At 34.8% G+C, this 19704-nt stretch overlaps 2 protein-coding genes across 5 annotated transcripts in view; one reads left to right on the forward strand and one right to left on the reverse strand.

Annotated features, from left to right (window-relative positions):
- The window catches only part of CUNH8orf88 (chromosome unknown C8orf88 homolog), a 36229-nt gene extending 24610 nt beyond the window's left edge, over nucleotides 1-11619 (forward strand). For both annotated transcript variants that reach the window (XM_039240562.1, XM_039240561.1), the window contains 2 exons: nucleotides 9410-9516; nucleotides 11209-11619. In XM_039240562.1, coding sequence (XP_039096493.1) covers nucleotides 9410-9516; nucleotides 11209-11232 — 131 coding nt within the window. In that variant the 3' untranslated portion in view covers nucleotides 11233-11619. The remainder of the gene's footprint in view (nucleotides 1-9409; nucleotides 9517-11208) is intronic.
- Nucleotides 11620-13936: 2317 nt separating this feature from the next.
- Nucleotides 13937-19704, reverse strand: part of NECAB1 (N-terminal EF-hand calcium binding protein 1) — a 184409-nt gene continuing 178641 nt past the window's right edge. The window contains exons 11-14 of one of the 3 annotated variants that reach the window (XM_039240593.1): nucleotides 19606-19683; nucleotides 18057-18148; nucleotides 14629-14677; nucleotides 13937-14137 (exon numbers count right to left, since the gene is read on the reverse strand). In XM_039240593.1, the coding sequence (XP_039096524.1) occupies nucleotides 14655-14677; nucleotides 18057-18148; nucleotides 19606-19683 (193 nt within the window). In that variant the 3' untranslated portion in view covers nucleotides 13937-14137; nucleotides 14629-14654. Of the gene's footprint in view, nucleotides 14678-18056; nucleotides 18149-19605; nucleotides 19684-19704 lie in introns of all 3 variants that reach the window. The other 2 variants (XM_039240592.1, XM_039240591.1) reach the window with 2 other exon arrangements.

Below are 19704 nucleotides of genomic sequence, written 5' to 3' on the forward strand. Positions count from 1 at the left end.
ATTCCATGGTATAGATAAGCCACATCTTCTTGATCCATCCATCTGTTGATGGACACTTAGGCTCTTTCCATGTTTTGGCTATTGTGGAGAGTGCTGCTATGAACATTGGGGTACATGTGCTCCTATGCATCAGCATTCCTATATCCCTTGGGTCAATTCCTAGCAGTGCTATTGCTGGGTCATAGGGGAGTTCTATTGTTAATTTTTTGAGGAGACTCCACACTGTTTTCCAGAGGGGCTGTACCAGGTTACATTCCCACCAACAGTGTAGGAGGGTGCCCGTATCTCCACATCCTCGCCAGCATCTAGTGTTCTCTGATTTGCTCATTGTAGCCACTCTGACTGGTGTGAGGTGGTATCTCAGTGTGGTTTTGATTTGTATTTCCCTGATGAGGAGGGATGCTGAGCATCATTTCATGTGTCTGTTGGCCATCTGGTTGTCCTCTTTGGAGAAGTGTCTATTCCTATCTTCTGCCCATTTCTTTACTGGGTTGTTTGTTTTTCGGGTATTGAGTTTGGTGAGTTCCTTATAGATTTTGGATATTAACCCTTTGTCTGATATGTCATTTGCAAATATCTTTTCCCATTCCGTTGGTTGCCTATTAGATTTGTGGATTGTTTCCTTGGCTGCACAGAAGCTTTCAATCTTGATGAGGTACCAGTCGTTTATTTTTGCTCTTGATTCCCTTGCTTTTGGGGATGTGTCAAGTAAGAAGTTGCTGAGGTGGAGGCCAAGGAGGTTGTTTCCTGCTTTCTCCTCTAGGATTTTGATTGTTTCCTGTCTCACGTTCAGGTCCTTTATCCATTTTGAGTTTATTTTTGTGTATGGTGTGAGAAATTGATCTAGTTTCATTCTTCTGCATGTTGTCCAGTTTTCCCAACACCATCTGTTAAAGAGGCTGTCTTTTTTCCACTGGATATTCTTTACTGCTTCATCAAAGATTAGTTGGCTGTATACCTTTGGGTCCAGCTCTGAGTTCTCAATTCTATTCCATTGGTCTATGTGTCTGTTTTTGTGCCAATACCATACTGTCTTGATGATGACAGCTTTGTAGTAGAGGCTAAAGTCTGGGATGGTGATACCTCCCATTTTAGTTTTATTCTTCAGTATTACTTTGGCTATTCAGGGTCTTTTGTGGTTCCATACAAATTTTAGGATAGTTTGTTCTAGTTTTGAGAAGTATGCTGGTGCAATTTGGATTGGAATTGCATTGAATGTGTAGATTGCTTTGGGTAGTAATGACATTTTAACTATATTTAGTCTTCCGATCCATGAGCCTGGAATGTTTTTCCATTTCTTTGTTTCGTCTTCAATTTCCTTCATAAGCATTTGACAAAATACAGCATCCCTTCTTAACAAAGACTAGAGAAAGTCGGGATAGAAGGAATCTACTTAAACATCACAAAAGCCATCTATGAGAAGCCTTCTGCTAACATCATCCTTAACGGGGAAAAACGGAGAGCTTTCCTCCTGAGATCAGGAACACGGCAGGGATGTCCACCCTCACCACTGTTGTTTAACATAGTTCTGGAAGTCCTAGCATCAGCCATCAGACAACAAAAGGAAATCAAAGGCATCAGAATGGGCAAAGAAGAAGTCAAACTTTCACTCTTCGCAGATGACATGATACTCTACATCGAAAACCCGACAGACTCCACCAGAAGCCTACTAGAACTGATCCAAGAATTCAACAAAGTTGCAGGGTACAAAATCAACATACAGAAATCCATTGCATTTTTATACACCAACAATGAAGCAACGGAAAGAGAAATCAAGAAGCTGATCCCATTCACAATTGCACAAAAAACCATAAAGTACCTAGGAGTAAACCTAACCAAGGGTACAAGAGATCTGTATGATGAAAACCAATCCATGCCTTTTAATTGGAGTGTTTATTACTGACAGTTAATTATAATTACTAGTAAGGAAGGACTACATTTATTTTGCCATTTGTCTTCTATAAGTTTTATATCCTTTTTGTGTTCATTTCTTCCATTAATGTTCTCCTTAGTGTTTAAGAGATTCTACTGTATCATTTTTATTTCCTTTTCATTTCCCTCACCATATATTTTTTTAAGTTTATTTATTTTGAGAGAGAAAGATACACACATGCCTGAGTGGGGGAGGGGCAAATAGAAGAAGAGGAGTGAGAGAAGAGAGAGAATCCTAATTAGGCTCTGCACTGTCAGTGTGGAGCCCTTTGCGGGGGTTGAACCCATAACTGTGAGATCATACCTAAGGTGAAATCAAGAGTCAGAAGCTCAACTGACTGAGCCATGCAAACACCCCATCCCTTACTGTATATTTTGAGATTATTTTCCTAATGGTTGCACTGGGGAATAATTTAATTTACAACAGTCTAGTTTGAATTAATATTTAGTTTCATTATTCTATAAAATTTTGCTCCTGTAGTTTTATTCCACCTTTAACATTGCCATTGTCACAAATTCCATCTTTATGTGTTCTGTAATCAATCTAGTTATAATTCTGAATTTTTGTGTCTTTCTCTTTCAAATCATATAGGAATAAAGGAGAGTTACAGCCACAAATTCATTGATAAAAGTTTTTAACTTACCAATGTAGTTAGGTTTCTAGTGTTTACTTCTCAATGTGGATTTAACTGAGGGTTAAAACCTTTTTTTTTTTTTTCTGAGTAGTTGGTAAACTATGGGTCTTCTGATGTGGAATTTTGTGGATAATTCTTTGATAATTTTTCTCATCTCCATTATTTCTATTTTCTTGAAATGCTGATTATAGTCAGATATTAGTGATATTAGTCTACTTGGATTGACTCTAATTTTTTTATATCCTTTCTTATTTTCCTTCATCTCATCTTTTGGTTTTATTTCCTAATGGCTTTCCCCAGTTTCTTTATCTGTCAGCACAGTCCAGAGAACAACTTGGAATTGAGTATTAGCCATTAGTTCTTTTTTATTTATTTATTTATTTTTTTATTTTTTGTTTTGTTTTGTTTTGTTTTATTTATTTCTAGGAGAGAGCAAGAGAGAGAGAGAGACAGTATGAGCAGGGGAGGGTCAGAGAGAAAGGGAGTCACAGACTGAAACAGGCTCTAGGCTCTGAGCTGGCAGTCAGCACAGAGCCCAACGTGGGGCTCGAACCCACGAACTGTGAGATCATGACCTAAGCGAAAGTCGGACGCTTAACCGACTAAGCCACCCAGGTGCCCCTAGTTCTTTTTTAAAAGCCACAGGAAACTCCCATCGCTGGAAAATTCTTACTCAGTTTTTCCCTGTGGCTCTACAGCAGCAACAGCTGCCCAGTCTGTCTCAGTCCTCCCTTTTTCATTCTCTCTCTTTTTAAGTTTATTTCATCTCTACTGTGGACTCAGACTCACAACCCTGAGGTCAAGAGTCTCATGCTCTAACTGAGCCAGCCAGGCATCCCCTTTCTTATTCTCTAAATTCAGAATCCTTAGCCCCCAATTCCCATTTTTTTCAAAGATCTTTATTGAGGTATAATTTACATACTTTAAAATACAACATTTTAAATATACACTTTATTGTCTTTTTAGTAAATTTGCAGAGCTGTGCAACCATTAACACAATTCAGTTTTAGAAGATACTTATCACCACAAAAAGAATCTTTTCCATGTTTCCAGTTAACACCCATTTCCATACTAACCAGCCCCAGGCAACTAACAGTAATCATTATCTGTCTCTATTGATTTGCCTTTTCTAGACATTTCATATAAATGGAATCATACAATATATAATCTTTTGCAGGTAGCTTCTTTCGCTTAACTTCTTTTTAGGACTATGTATGTTGTAACATTTGTCACTAGTTCCTTTTTATTGTTGAATAAGTGTGTTTCATTGAATGGCTGTACATTTTATTGATCTGGTTACCAGTTGATGGAGATTTTTGTTTTCGGTTTTGGAAAGCATAACTGATGCTCCTGTGAACATTCTTACAGAAGTTTTTGTGTGCACATATGTAGCTATACCAATTTACATTCCCACCAATAGTGCATGAGTTCCCTTTTCTCCATATATTTGTGTTTGTTATTTCTTATCTTTTTGATGCTAGCAATTTTGGTATAAAGTGATAGCTAATTGTCGTTTTGAATTGCATTTCTCTGATATTTAAATGTTCAGTATATTTTCATGTGCCCATCATCCATATCTTTGTTTTTGTTTTTGTTTTTTTTTTGTTTTTGTTTTTTTTGGAAAGATGTTTATTCAGCTTCTCTGCCCATTTTTAATTGGATGTTTTGGTGTTGAGTTCTTTATACATTTTAGATGTTAACCTCTTACCAGATGTATCATTTGCACTTACCTTCTCCCATTCATAGGTTGCCTTTTCATTTTGTTGATGGTTTCTTTTGCCTTGCGGAAGCTTTTTAATTTATTTATTTTTCCTTTTGTGTCCCCTCAGAGACAGAGCAAGAAAAACATCCCTGAGACTGAAGTCCAGGAAATTACTGCCTTATATTTTATATTTTATTTTAGGAGTGTTATAGTTTTAAGTCTTACCTAGCTGTTTTTTTTTTTTTCTTAAATGTTTTTTTATTTCTAGGAGAGAGAAAGAGCGCGCGAGCAGGGGAGGGCCAGAGAGAGGGAGTCACAGACTGAAACAGGCTCCAGGCGTCTGAGCTGGCAGTCAGCACAGAGCCCGACGCGGGGCTCGAACCCACAAACCGCGAGATCATGACCTAAGTGAAAGTCGGATGCTTAACCGACTAAACCACCCAGGCGCCCCTTACTTCTAGCTCTTTAATCTATTTTATTTTTGTGTGTTGTGCAAAAAAATGGTCCAGTTTCATTCTTTTGTATATTGTTGTCCAGTTTTCCCAGCATCATTTATTGAAGAGACTGTGTTTTCCCCTTTATGTATTCTTTCTTCTTTATCATAGATTAATTGACCATATACGGGTAGTTTTATTTCTGGGCTCCCAGTTCTGTTTCATTGATCTATATTTCTTTTATGCCAGTACCATAATGTTTTGATTGCTATAACTTTGTAGTATAGTTTGAAATGGGAGTGTGATACCTCCAGCTTTGTTCTTTCTCAGGATAGATGTGGCTGCTCGTGGTCTTTTTTGGTTCCATACATGGTTTAAGAATTTTTTTGTTGTTGTTCTAGTTCTGTAAAAAAATGCCATTAGTATTTTAATAGGGATTGCATTAAATCTGTAAATTGCTTTGGGTAGTATGAACATTTTAGCAATATCAGATCTTCCAGCCCATGAGGATGGGATATCTTTCCACTTACTTGTGTCATCTCCAGTTTCTTTTATGAATGCCTTACAGTTTTTAGAGGGTAGGTTTTTCACCTCCTTGACTGAATTTATTCCTAGGTATTTTATTTTTCTGATGTAGTTGTAAATGGAATTTTTCTTAATTTCTCTTTCTGATAATTTGTAATTAGCGTATAGAAATGTAATAGATTTCTGCATTTTAATTTTGTATCCTGTGCCTTACTGATATCACTTACTCTAATAGGTTTTTCATGAAATCTTTAATGTTCTTCATACGTAGTATCATGTCATCTGCAAATAGTGCCAGTTTTAACTTCTTTCTTGCAATTTGGATGCCTGACTTTCTCGTGTGATTGCTGTGGCTAAGACTTCCAGTACTATATTGAATAAAACTTACAGGAGTGGACATCCTTGTCTTGTTCCTGATCTTAGACAAAAAGCGTTCAACTTTAACCATCGAACATGATTTTACCTGTGGGTTTGTCCTACATGGGTTTTATTATGTTGAAGTATTTTTCGTCTGTACCCACCACTATGATCTAATGTATTGTTGAATTTTGTTCAATAATATGTTGTTGAGAATTTTTGCATCTATTAAGGCTTGAGTTTTGCTTTGACATCATTTTCTCATTTTGTATCAGGGTAGTGCTAGTCACATGAGCTTAGAAGAATTCCCTCTTGTTTCTTAGAAGAGTTCAGAAGGATTGACATGAATTCTTCTTCTTCTTCTTCTTCTTTTAATGTTTATTTATGAGAGACAGAGACAGCGTAAGCAGGGGAGGATCAGAGAGAGAGAGAGGGAGACACAGAATCCAAAGCAGGCTCCAGGCTCTGAGCTAGCTGTCAGCACATAGCCCAACGCAGGGCTCGAACCCACAAGCTGTGATATCATGACCTGAGCTCAAGTCGCACGTCCAACTGATTGAGCCACCCAGGTGCCCCTGACATGAATTCTTCCTTGAGTGTTTGCTAGAATTCATCAGTGAAGTCATCTGGTCTTAAGATTTTTATTTGTTGGGAGGTTTTTAATTATTGATAACAGTCTCCTTGCTAATAATTTGTTCAGATTTTTTCTTCATGATTGTTTTGATAGCTTACATATTTCTAGGAATTATCCATTTCTTAGAGGTTGTCAAATTTGTTTGATGGATAATTGTTAATAGAAGTCTCTGTATATGATTTTTTATATGTCTGGTATTTTTATAATGTCTCCTTATTATTTGTGATTTTTGAATCCTCTTTTTTCAAGCCCCTTAACTTTATTGAAACTTGTTTTATAGTCCAGCACATGGTCTACTTGAAAATAATTTGAATTTTTCAGTTGTTGATGTAGTTTCTATAAGTGTTAAATCAAAATGTTGATATTGTTGCAGATCTATATTTTCTAATTTTTTGTCTCGTTCTATAAACTGATGAAGTTTAATATTACCTTATATTTTTGTGAAACTATTTTTTATTTCTGTCATTTTTTCCTCTCCTGTATTTTGAAACTTTGTCATTAGACACCGTACATCAGTAATTCTCTCTTTAGTTGATATTAAGATAGACACTCCATCCTCCTTACTCCTACTTTTTGCATGATATATCTTTTTATATCCCTTTATTTTCAACCTATCTGTATATGTCTTGCAGGCAGCATATAATAATAGGGTTTTCTTTTTTAAATCCATTTTGTCAGTTTATGGCCTTTAATTGTAGTGTTTAACCTGAGTTAGCAAACTGGGTCCCTCAGTTCAAATCCTTGTTTAGGAAATTAAAATTAATTGGAACACAGCCACATACTATTTTTCTGTGGCTGCTTTTGCATTATTGGACTGAGTAGTTGTGACAGAGACTGTGTGTTCCGAAAGTCCCAAATATTTACTATTATGTATTTTAGAGAAAAAGTTTGTTGATTCCTGACTTAGACCATTAATATTTAAGGTGATGTGGTTGGATTTAGGCCAATTATTCTTTGTCCCATTTTTTTTCCTTTTTCTGCCTCCTTTTGGATATTTTTTAATTTTTGTTGGTATTTGATTATATCTGTTGGGTTTTTAGCTATATTTTCTTGTATTTTTAGGTTGTTGGTCTAGGGATTACAACATCTAACTTAGTGTACTTGTTGATATACTACTTCATGCAAAATGGTGATGGTAGAACCTTGCAACCCTGTGTTCCTTCCTTTACACCATTGCACTGAACTTTTTGTTGCAGTTGTATGCATCATATTCTCAACCAGACAGTGTCATAAGTTTTGCTTTTAACAGTCATACTCATAAAACTCAGAGGGGAAAAAAAGGAGGCCATTATATTTGTCCAGCTACTTACCCTTTTTCTTTTATTCTTCATTTATGAATAGTAAAGTTTCTGTCTAGTATCATTTCCCTTCAACCTGAGAAGCTTCCTGTACATTTCTTATAGATCAACTCCAATAATGACAAATTCTTCTAATTTTTTCTCTTTTCTGGAAATGTCTTTTAACTTCACAAGTATTCCAGGATATTTCCACTGGTGAGGTGTAAGGGAAAAAAAAAAACACCGTTTTTCCTCTGCTCTCAGTACTGTGTATATTCATAACACTTCACCTCTGACATTAGATGTGTGGTTTTTCCACAAATCAAGCAATTCTCTGCAACACCAGCTGGGTTATCCTACAATTTAATTCTATTTTCACTAACTGGAATTAGTGCAGACCCCACAGATTAAGGGCTCAGGCTCACAAGACTACCCTCTACTTCATATGGCAGTTGCAAATGGTAGGACCCTGAATTACCCATAACTTCTATCCAAGTTGGCTACAAATTGGAGATTCCAAAATCTCCCTTTTTGGACTTGATCATTTGCTAGAACTGCTCACAGAACTTAGGGTAAACGAACATTTATCTCAGTTTATTATATAATAAAAGATATAATAAAGGATACAGATAAAGAGCCAAGTGAAATGATACATGGGGCAAGGTCTAGAAGGATCTCAAATGTGGGAACTTCTGTCCCTGTGGAGTTGGGGTGGGCCACCCTCCTGGTACATAGATGTGATAGATGTGTTCACCAACCCAGAAGATCTCCAAACCCCATACTTTTGGGATTTTTATGAAGGCATCATCATGCAACACGATCAGTTGTTAATTCAGTCTCTAGTCCCTCCCCTCCTAGGAGGAGTGGAGGTTGGGCTGAAAGTTTCAAGCTTCTGATCATGGCTTGGTCTTCCTGTTGACCACCCCCTGTCCAGAGGTCCACCAAAAGTCACCTCCATAGAACAAAGGACATTTCTGTCACCCAGGAAATTCAAAAGTATTTTAAAAGCTGTATGTCAGAAACCAAATCATTTGAACAAAAGATGCTTCTAGTATTCTTATCACTTAAGAAATTACAAGGATTTTAGTAGCTTTGTGCCAGGAACCAAGGACAGAGACCAGTATATGAGGTTGTCATTTCTTTTGTGTTAGTACTTTAAATCTATTGCTCTGCTGGCTCAGCAAGTGGTCTTTTGTGGTGATAGTTTCTGATAAGAAATATGCAGATATTTGAAGCATTGTTCTTATTCCCCTTTAAAGATAGGGTGACTCGGTCGGTTGAGCATCCAAACGTTGATTTCCACTCAGGTCATGAACCCAGGTCATGGGATTGAGCCATACTGTGAGTGGAGCCTGCTTGAGATTCCCTCTGTCCCTCTCCCATTTGTACTCATGCTTGCTTACTCAGTCTTTAAAAAAAAAAAAAAAAAAAGAAAGGAAAGAGGGACTCTATCTTAGCTCTTTTTCACCATTACCTAGCACACCTCTTATACTCAAATGTATAATAAATTTTTCTTGAATTTTCATATATTTTAAGTAAGTTAATGAAGACCAGATAGGCTTATTAGGGTTCCATTTTGCCAGGGTCTGAATTGCCCAACAGGTGTGACTGCTGTTATATTTTATAATACAAGATCCCTTCATTAGTTATAAGTAACCAGAGGAAAGAAGCCATGCATTAACCAATTTTCTGAAATAGTTCTCCCCCTTCTATTTCCTTGGTTATTTGGCTTCCTTTCCATGTAAAAGGAAAATTGGGGGCAGTTTCCAAATTTTTTGCCTTCTGCATAGAAACTAGTCATCATTTTATAAAATAATGGATTATTAAGGGATATGCAGAAAGAAATGAACCAAAAGATGCTCTGGAAAAGTTATATATTTTGTAACATTGCGTATGATGTTTAATTTCTATAGAGAGAATTAAATACAGCAGAGATTTCCTGTTGAAGCTCTCAAGTGTTTCCATCTGCAGAAAAAAACCAGACTTTCTGCCTGATCATCCCATTGTGCTTAAAAAACCAGTAAGTAGTGTTCTAATTTTATATTCTAAAATATTTGTCTTCAATATTTCACTAGATTCTCACTAGATTTTTAATCTTATTATGAAATACAATTCAGAAAAGTACATATAAATGTATATTATAACCAATTACTCCAATAATAGAATGGAATTGTATTTTTTTTTTTAAATGTTTTATTTATTTCTAGGAGAGAGAGAGAGAGAGAGAGCGTGAGCAGGGGAGGGTCAGAGAGAGAGGGAGTCACAGACTGAAACAGGCTCCAGGCTCTGAGCTGGCAGTCAGCACAGAGCCTGGAATTGTATTTTTAAGAAATAGTTTTTCATTGAAAGATACAGAACATCTCATATCATCTTCTAAAAGTTCTATTGTTTTTCAGTTAAATTCTTTAGTCCATCTGCAGTTGATTTTACTGTATGGTGTGAGGTAGGGGTCAAGTTTTATGTTTTTCTACATGAATATCCAGTCATCCTTGCTATATTTGTTGAAAGGATAGTCCTCTACCATCTTTGTGGCAATATATCTGTGATTTGTTTTTGGGCTCTCTACTCTTCTCAGTATTTCTATACGGTAAAACAAGTCATCCTTCTTCTTCAGTATGTCTTTGCTGTTCTTAGTGCTTTGTATTTCTGTGTCACTGCATCAAATTTCATCAGAATGAATACAATACACACACATCTTTTAGGATATTGATTGGAAAGGGCATGAGTTTGGTATCAGACTTGGGTTCAAGTTGTAGCTTCACCTTGTGTACTAATGTATCATTGAAACTTAAGTCATTTGACCTGCATCTGTTTTGTGATTGTAGATAAGGCTGATAATCTCTAGTTGTTAGGATTAAATGAAATGTATGGAAGAGCTTGGTATGGTACTTAGCTCTCGTAGTACTTATGCTCTTAGTAAATGGTCTTTATTTCCATTTCTAGAAGAAGTTGACTTTAGAATTTTCACCAACTATTTTATGCGGGTAAATATGTCATGGAGATTAACTCAGAATATAGATATGCTGAGAATGGCTCAAATGTGAGACATAACATACTTCCTGTGCTTTCCATTTTTGGGATTTCTAAGCCATGGGAATCCAAAGCCTTTTTTTCCTCTTAGAATTTTTAAAATTTTAACTTAGATAACTAGTTTATTTTAGTTATTTAACTAAAACAACTTAGTGTATTTTAGTGTTTCCTAAAGTCCTCTACCTTATAGAACTCTCAATTTTTCAAAATTTAGGCATAAATTTCAACATACCTTGCACACAGGAATGTTTTATCATGAAAAATGTCCTTAATGATGTTAACATTTTCCGTCCTGTTCAGAGGTCTCAGGAGTATGTATGAGAAAATCCAAATGTCCATGCTATATAAATTACTGTCAGGTTTTCATTTGCAGACTTATTTCATCTCGTAACATTTTATTTTGTAAATAAAAGTTTGACATACACATTATTTTGAACAAACTAGGTACCAGAGAAACAGAACAAGTTTGAAATACAATCTAGTATAATTTAAAAATGAATTACATGTTTTATTAAACACAGAACTGTTTTGACAAATTCCAGTTACTTGAATACTTTGTATAGCAACATGCATTTAAGATCTGTAAACACTTAATAGGGTCACAGTAGTTGGTTTGATAAACTAGTAAAAACTGTATTCATTCAATCTAATTGATAAATTAACTTTTTCTTCTGTGTTACAGGAAAACCACCAAAGTTTTAAGTAGCATTTTAAGAACAGATGAATTTGAAGATAATTACTTGTTTTATATTTTGGACACCTGCAAATGAAGTGGATATAGTAACAATAACTGTAATGGACTGTGACAATTCAGTATAATTTTGATGGTTGGGTATTTGGTTTCTCCTAAAATGAGAAAGGTATTTTAAACTATAAAGAATTTTCTAATCAGTTTCAACTTTGCAGGCAGTTTCCTGCATAAATTGGGAAGTAACACTGGAAAGTAGGAATTTGGTTAGTAAAGTGGGAAGACTATTTATAATTTGCATGCTACTTGCAATTTTTTTTTTGTTTTGTTTTTCATCTCTTGTAATAATGGACTGGAAATGTAAGCTGTAAAGATTCTCAAATATAAAGTATTTGCTATGATGTATATATGGTACATAATTTCGTTGCTTTTAAAGTTGCTTTTGTTCTTTTTGCCACTGATTTCATACCAGCACTTTGAAAGAATCTTTACAGTCTCTCCAGAGGCTAAGAGTGATTCAGGATATTCAATGCATAGTTATCCGTGACAGGAAACAATGTTGTAACAGGCAGTTCTTTGGTCTCTAGTTTTTTGATAACATTGTTTAGATTCACAATTATTACCAGAGATTGTCAATTTGGAAACAGTGAAACTGAAAAATAGCTGCTACTGTGTTTTCTCTAATCAGACTACATGAACAGAAGTTGGGCAATTCCAAAATAAAACTGATATTTTTATTTCCAAAAGAGGAAAAATTTAGGCATTTGCAAATAATTGAGGTACATTAAGTTTCAATTCTATAATTTCTTATAACAAAAACACATATGGATGTAGAATTTGGGGGTTTAAACTTTTAGCTCCTAAAATTTTATATAAATTTCTGCATTTTGTCACCTGGATGAAAGACAAGGAAGTTTCTTCCAGCATAGTATCAAAAAAAAATTGCTGATGTAAAGGTAAGTGTAAATCTCAGATCCCCAGTTCTACTGGCAAGGCATTCAAGACCATCATTTGGCAGAAATTTATCTTCAACTGAATTCTGAACTCCTAAAACCAGTACCTTTCTCCTCACCGGTCTTTGGGCTTGTTACCTAAACTTTTAGTCCATGGGAGGCTTCCTGTCTTGGTCTTTTAGTACACTACTGTTCATTACTTTTGTTCCCCATAAAAAGATTTTTTAATAGGAAAAAGCCCATAAATTTAATTAAAAGTGATACATTTATACCTAGGGCCCAGGTTTTTCATTTATTTTCTGTCCTATTTTCCCTTTTCATATACACACACACACACACACACACACACACACACACACTGTATTCACATTCTCACAAACATAAAAATTTATATATAATTAATTTGTGTAAAAGCTGGGGTCAGATTGCCATATAATAAAATTGGTTTGCTTTATCATTTACCTATTCTCAAAGTTGTTTTTGACTCTAGTTAAAAAAAACTATGATAGAACCTATTCTAGTTTGGAATCTAAACAGCCATTCTGCTCAGCACTGTTACAAGGGCAGAAACCTTTTTGAAGTCATACCACCATTGTACTTCGAAAACTGCCTCATACTCAGAAGACAGAAGACTGAGGTACTTCCTGAATCTAATACTATCTATCTTTTTATTGGCTATAATTTGTATTTTTTGAAACCATTTATAACCAACCTTTTCAAGAAGAGTTTGTCAGAAGTCACTGTATATAATCAGAGTGAGACTGCAAAGACTGTGCTGTTATCTGTTTGCCTTTGTACATATGTATAGTTTGTTTGAATAATCATTGTACATCATCTCCATTAATGTTCTCTGCTTTGTATATAAATTAAAAGAGTTAAGCCAGGTCTGGTTTCATAGTGTTTGTCATCTGTAGAAATGACTAGAGATCTACACACATATATACACGTGCGCGCACACACATTTGTGTCTGTGTATGTGTCTATATGTCAAAATTTACTGCTCTTGTCTAGTAGAAGCTATGAAAAAAATAATTTTATTTAGAGTGAATGAGGACAGAGGGTACACAAAGGTACTGATAGGAGTTAGTGTTTCATAAATTAGCTTGAGAAAATGTTGTAGGTCAAATTTTATATTAAAAAATAAAATTTTAGTTCAACCTTCGAGTTTTCCAACATTAAAAAAAAAAAAAATTTTTTTTCCTTGACCTGTGGTTTCAAAGGAATTTGGATTAGAGAATAACGTGGCAACAAACTCCCATATGTACTGGATTTTCACCAGCAGCATTTATCAGAATGGATTCTACTAAAAATATGTATATATGAGCTTGTACAGAAGAGTATTATTACCTACAAGGTTAACTGTTCTAGAGAAATTAGAATCACTGTCATTCTTGTGTTGAAACTGGGAAATGTTTTCTGTCCAATATCTTACCCATTTTATTACTTCCCTAATTTAGATTTTTCCTTGTTCACCTAGGTTAAAATTTTTTTAAATATTTTGAAAGTGCAAATGTTATTTTTATAAGAAAATTAGTCCTCTGAATCATATGCCAAAAATTTGAACCTGATTTTCTCAAACTAAGACTCTCCTCTTTTCTTGATTTGTTGAACATACAGGGAACTATGATGCTAATAAATGATACAATGGTGTTAATATTACTAAATGGTACCCTAACTATCACAGAATTATTCACTTGCAAAAAACCAGTTTATAACCTGACAAGTATATAGAGTCTGTACATTATAGCCAAGACTGTTGTTGTATGCTCATGTATTAACTTTTTTTTTTTTTAAAGCTTAAACAACAGAAAGGCATTTTTCTCACAGTTGTAGAGACAGGAAGTCCAAGACCACGGTGCTAGCAGGGTTGATTTCTTCTGGGGCCTCTCCTCGGTTTGCTGTTGGCACCTTCTTACACTGTCCTCCTGTGGCCTTTTCTCTATGTAAATGCATCCCTGCCGTTGCTCTCTCTGCATATAAGGACATCATTTTGGATTATGTATTAGCTTTTTCAGTAAATACTCATAAGATCATGAGTTGGGAATACAGTGAGCCATACTGAAGAATATAAGCTTCATTCACAGAAAATCAGTTACTTAAAAATGACAAGACATTGATTTAACCTTTATAGCTTTTTAACCTTTATGAGAAGTCCACAGAAGCTATCCTATGAAGTAATACTTTGAAAGTTCCCACTTTAATTCTTTTTAACATTTCTTTTTCACAATTTTATTTCTTTGTGTATACACTTGTTTCACATATTAGGATTTTGCCACTAAAGGGTTTTAGGTTACAATGTAGCAAAACAGCAGACTTCAAAAATTTAGCTAAAATTCACATGAAAGATCTAGAAGACATTTTAGAAGAGTGCACATCTTAAATATGTTAAAAGTATAGTGTAGATTAGTAACCACAGAGAATTTTCCAATTCACATTTTAGATAAGAATACTTGTTTTGTACTTGGAACCATAAGGAACACGGAACATCTAGTTCAGGATCCACCATGAAGCTGAAAAGAGAAAAGCAAAATTTTAAACAGTGGAAATAATTGCCAGGGTGTAATCATTCTTAAAAAGACTATTTTCTCCCACCTTTATTCTGCATAATTATCTTTCAAGTCACTATTTCCCGACTAAGCCAAGATTGAACTCTTTCTGTGCAATATTTGTACCAGATTTTTTTGAACTTGGTTATAGTCTAATTTCGCCATTGTCATTATGAATGAATAGAGCTTATCTGGGGCACTAATATCATAAATGTCCTGAAGATGAAGTCATGTTGTTGATGTTTTAATCTACGTAGTACTGGCAGAAGTTTGGGGATATATGATACTTCTACATAACAATTTCATAAAGATTGGGTATAAGCAAGGGGATGTGTTTTTTAGTAAATCTTTATTGTAAGATTGAAAATGTTTTCCCCAGTGAATATAAATGTCCCAAAGACAAATCTATGGAATGCTGGTGAGAAACAAATGGAAAGGATTAAAACTTGTTTTCAAAGCTGTTTAAGTGATGTGCTAGCTGACAACAGGATCTTATTTTCTTGTGTATCTTCTTTCCTCATAACCACAGGCCTTTCTCCTTTGCCAAGGGATATTCTGCTCCACAGACTGAATTCTCACACTTTGGGTGTTTTATGATGGCTAGTGGACATATTCAGCCATACTCTAGTATGACTCATTTTAATTTTATATTTGAGAGTTCATAGGAATATATTTTGGTTTGTATTTTCATAGCTGGGTACAGTCTGGTTTTGCTGATTTATTAAGATGTATCTTAGGTAAACAGCTTAGAAACCTAATAAAAAAGCAATCTTACAGAAATCATAATTTGGGAGTTAAAAATACAAACCTAATCTCTGTATAACAGCTGTTTTTTCAGATTTTTTTGTAGGTCTAAACGTGTAATTGTTTTTATTTTTAGTCTTCATATTACAGACAAAATTCATAAATGTTTATTAAAAATATAAGAAGTCATATGGCCATTAAAGCTAAATATTTATAAGCTAATTACAGCTGTTTGTCAACTACTGCGATTTATAAAACTTTTCCTATTAAAAATAAGAAATACTGATTACCTTTGTAATTTCTTACTTCACTGAGTTTATAGAATTGTCTAAGTTAGATGGGTACTATTTCTGCCTTGGTATTTTCCCCAAGTACCTAGAATACATAATATGTAATTGTGCCCTAAATGTAAGTTATTTGCTCTTATGAATCTTTAATCAAGTTTATTGGTTATAATTTACATATAATAAAATCCATCCTTTTGATGTAAAATAAATGATAAAATAATAGGATGCCCCAAACAGATTTAAAGAATAGGGGTAAATCTTGTTTGAGGGAGATTTAAAAAATGGGTTAGAAATCAAATCTTTCTTTTCTTCCAAATTTCAGTAGTCACTGTTGAAATTAGAGGTGATAAGAAAATTAATGCAAAATAGGGTAGCAAAAAAAGGCATTAAATTGTATTGAATTTGGGCTCTGAGAACAAGAACTGAACCAGTTTGAGGCCAGCCTTTCTCTCTAACTTAGGAAATGCCCTCAGAAAGAGTGGTAAGAGAAATTTCAGCCATATTCATGGCTTTCTTATTTGAGGACTAAATCCGAGATACACGGTAAGGGAAATTCTACAAGTGTACCATCTCTAAGCCCAACAGACCTGTTCTTTAGATCCAAAGTAAGTGAAGAGCTAAAGCTCAGGCTGAGATGGTAAGTCTGCTGACTGGAAAGCAGTCACACCTGGTCTCTCTTGCCTTTAATTCCAGAATTTATCTTTGCACTTTCTATTATTCCTTAATCCATCAAAATCTACCTTAAGTTTTAAATTCCTTCCAAATTCAAAACTATTCTCTTGAACAGTGACCTCTTGTCCAATGCAGTTCTCAGTCCCATTCTCTGAAGTCCCATTCACTGTGCAGGCCCCTGAGGAGCACCGTGCCTTGCATGTTACTCCTCTTTTGGCTTCCTCGCTACTCAACTACTCTGATTCTCCTACCTTTCAGTGGTTCCCCTCAATTTCCTTCATAAAGGAGGCTTTTCCCCTCACAACCTTGTAAATGAAGGCATTTTCCTAGGCTTCTGTCAGGTATTTTGTTCCTACAGTATACCCTTTCTCCCCAAACCTGGGCTTCATATAGCTTGCCATGGTTAACTCCTGAAACTCACTGGCAAAGGGACTCCTGGTAGCTACTGGTCAGGTGCCACCTTTTTCCTGGCCTATGTTATTGCCTATCTGACCACTCTCTCTCCGTGGCAGCCACCTTTCTCCATCCTGCCAGATACTATTGATGAGAGCATTCATTATCCCTCTCAAAAACCTTTAATGACTTCATATTACTAAGTTCACACACCTCATATTTTCAACCTCATTTCCTATACTCTCTTCTCTCTCCACGTGTATCAAATAAGAGCCTTATGCCAAAGTCTTACATTTGTACCAATTAGCCAAGCCCATTTAACATTTCTTGGATTTGTTCACGTGTACAATTTACCTCTGCCAAAGTAGAGGTAAATTTATTTGTCCAACTCTCACCTTTTAAGCGCCAGCTCCAGAGTCCTCTCTTTAAAAAAAAAAACTGTTAAAGAAGCAATCCCTTCTCTAAGTCCAGATGCATATTATGACCATTAGTAATTACTATGTTATGCCCTGAGCTTGGTTCTTTCCTGCAAGTATTGGTCTTTCCTACTGGACAGATAGCATTTCATGGGAAGAGACTCCATTTTTACTTTGTACTCTCTCTAGCTCTTAGCATAATGTTTATTCAAAGTTGGAACTCAAGACTAGTAAACAGACTAATAAGCACCCCAGTACCTAGCACATATAACACTGAGTAAATATATTTAATTGGTGTTTGTTAGGGCAGATGAATGAATGAATTTTGGTTCTCAATTATCTTAAACCTCGGCTAGGCTAGGTTTCTTAGACCATTTCATTTCAGATTTCAATTCTGCTTTCCCCCAATTATAGATATTTTAACAACTATTGTAATAAAAATATTTCTAGCTTAATTCTAACCTGCAGCCTCTGGGCCACACATTTCAAATTAATACATTACAGTAAAGCATTTGAATAATTTTTTTCAAAATGTCATGATTTGACTTGTACTTCAAGTTTGCTAAATTATTGAAGGTGACCAGAAAATGACTAATACTAGGTTTAATATAGCCAGGAATACAAATAGAATCAACTAAGGACTAATGACAATAGAATATATGGATCTCTTATTTCCTCCTCCCACTTTCAGATTTTAAGATATACAGAGAAATAATAATGAAGACAGCACCACTGATTGAGAATGTGTTTGGGAGGAAGAACATACTATCTTTTAAAAAGCAAAAGACTGTACAAAAACACATAGAAGCACAGTGAAACCAGTATAATTACCAGGAACTAGCATAGTAGATGTGAGTTCTGGAGTTTCCAAGAAATCCACGTTACTTCTTTGGAATGTCTTGCTATAATTTGTCTGAAGGTGGCTGTATAAACAATTATAGATTAAGGCTATGCATTTTTATTACAAACTTGCCAAGCAGAGTGCAAAACAGTTCAAATTCATTCAAAATGGCAAGGTTTTGGATGATTTGGATTAAGTGTCTGAATATAGACTTCTTATCATTATCTATTACCCTAAAACAATAAAGACTTGTGTAATTTAACAACTGTCATCAGAAAAAATATTTTAAAGACTTCTAAAAACAGAATACCACTAATTCCCTATAGAAGATAAAAAAAGGAGAAAGACTTTAATTTCAGAAGTTTAAACAGAAGGAAGAATATATTGGCTGTCAGGATGGTTAAAAAAAATAGGATAGCTAAGAAGAGAGACCATAGGTTTTTTTCTCTCTAGGAAAAAAGAAATAAAAATCATCTTAAAGTGTAGGCCTGAGGTACAGAGTTGAATAAGTTTCCTTTAAAAGCTCCCTTTGGTGTTTAAGATTCTTCTGGTGTCATTCTGTAGTATAGTCTTAAAATAGTCTCAAAAATGAAATTTTGGGCAAAATATGTATCAACTAAATTTCCAGGTATTCTGTTACTTTCATTACCATAGTTAAAAACCCTAAATCTGGACTTACTGGAGGGCTATATTCACTGCCATTTATTTTTATTTATTTTTTTTATGGTAGCTTTCATCCTTTATTTTTTTTTACAAATAGTTTACTGTCAAATTAGTTTCCACATAACACCCAGTGCTCATCCCCACAAGTGCCCTCCTCCATGCCCATCCCCCCTCCCCCCCACATCCATCAGTCCTCTATTCACTGCCATTTAAAACTAGAATTGTTTAATCTCAGAATAGCAAACATTTTCTTTATCCATTTTTCCTAATTATGTTACTTATTTGTAATTAATTACAAAGAGGTAGATTTGTTTAACTTTGTGGAATTGACAAATACGTACATTCAACATTTACAAAATGATTTGATATCCTACATATACATTGTAGAATGGTTACCCAGAGAAGTTGATTTGTTTTTAATCTTTTCCAATCAATTTCTATCCCCCCACACCTTTTTGCAGTGCTTAAAGACATTTAGAAAAGTTAAGCTATGATGATCTTAACCATTATATATTTTTATTATAAAACAGCACAGAATTTATGAAAAAATAGAAAGTAAAATTACTTTCTCATCCTTTTCTGTGTCCTTTGTTCACCTGCCCCCCTGACACTTTAGATACCCATGAACCATATCTCTTACTTGAAAACATCAGTAAAATTGTTATACTTAAAAGAGGATAATTACCAAAGGTATTTGTTTCAAGAGGAAAGTGTTTTCTAATCCATGAAATAAATTCCTAAAAATTTGGATTTAGAAAAAAGAGCAAATGAAACATTTTAAGGTATGGAAAGGAAATGCAGTTTTTTCTACAAGTCCTAAAATATGAATATTTCCCCCTCCTACTCTGCCCTCCCCCAAGCCTGTTTATTACTTACCTATTCCACACACTACTGTTCTCCCAAAACTCGTAAATCATGTAGCGAGATTCATTGGAAAGCTTCTGTATGGAAATGCTGAAAGGGAAAAGAAAAGGC

This window comes from Hyaena hyaena, unplaced genomic scaffold (genome assembly GCF_003009895.1).
Source record: "Hyaena hyaena isolate Hyena2069 unplaced genomic scaffold, ASM300989v1 scaffold_177, whole genome shotgun sequence".
Classification (NCBI taxonomy): domain Eukaryota; kingdom Metazoa; phylum Chordata; class Mammalia; order Carnivora; family Hyaenidae; genus Hyaena; species Hyaena hyaena.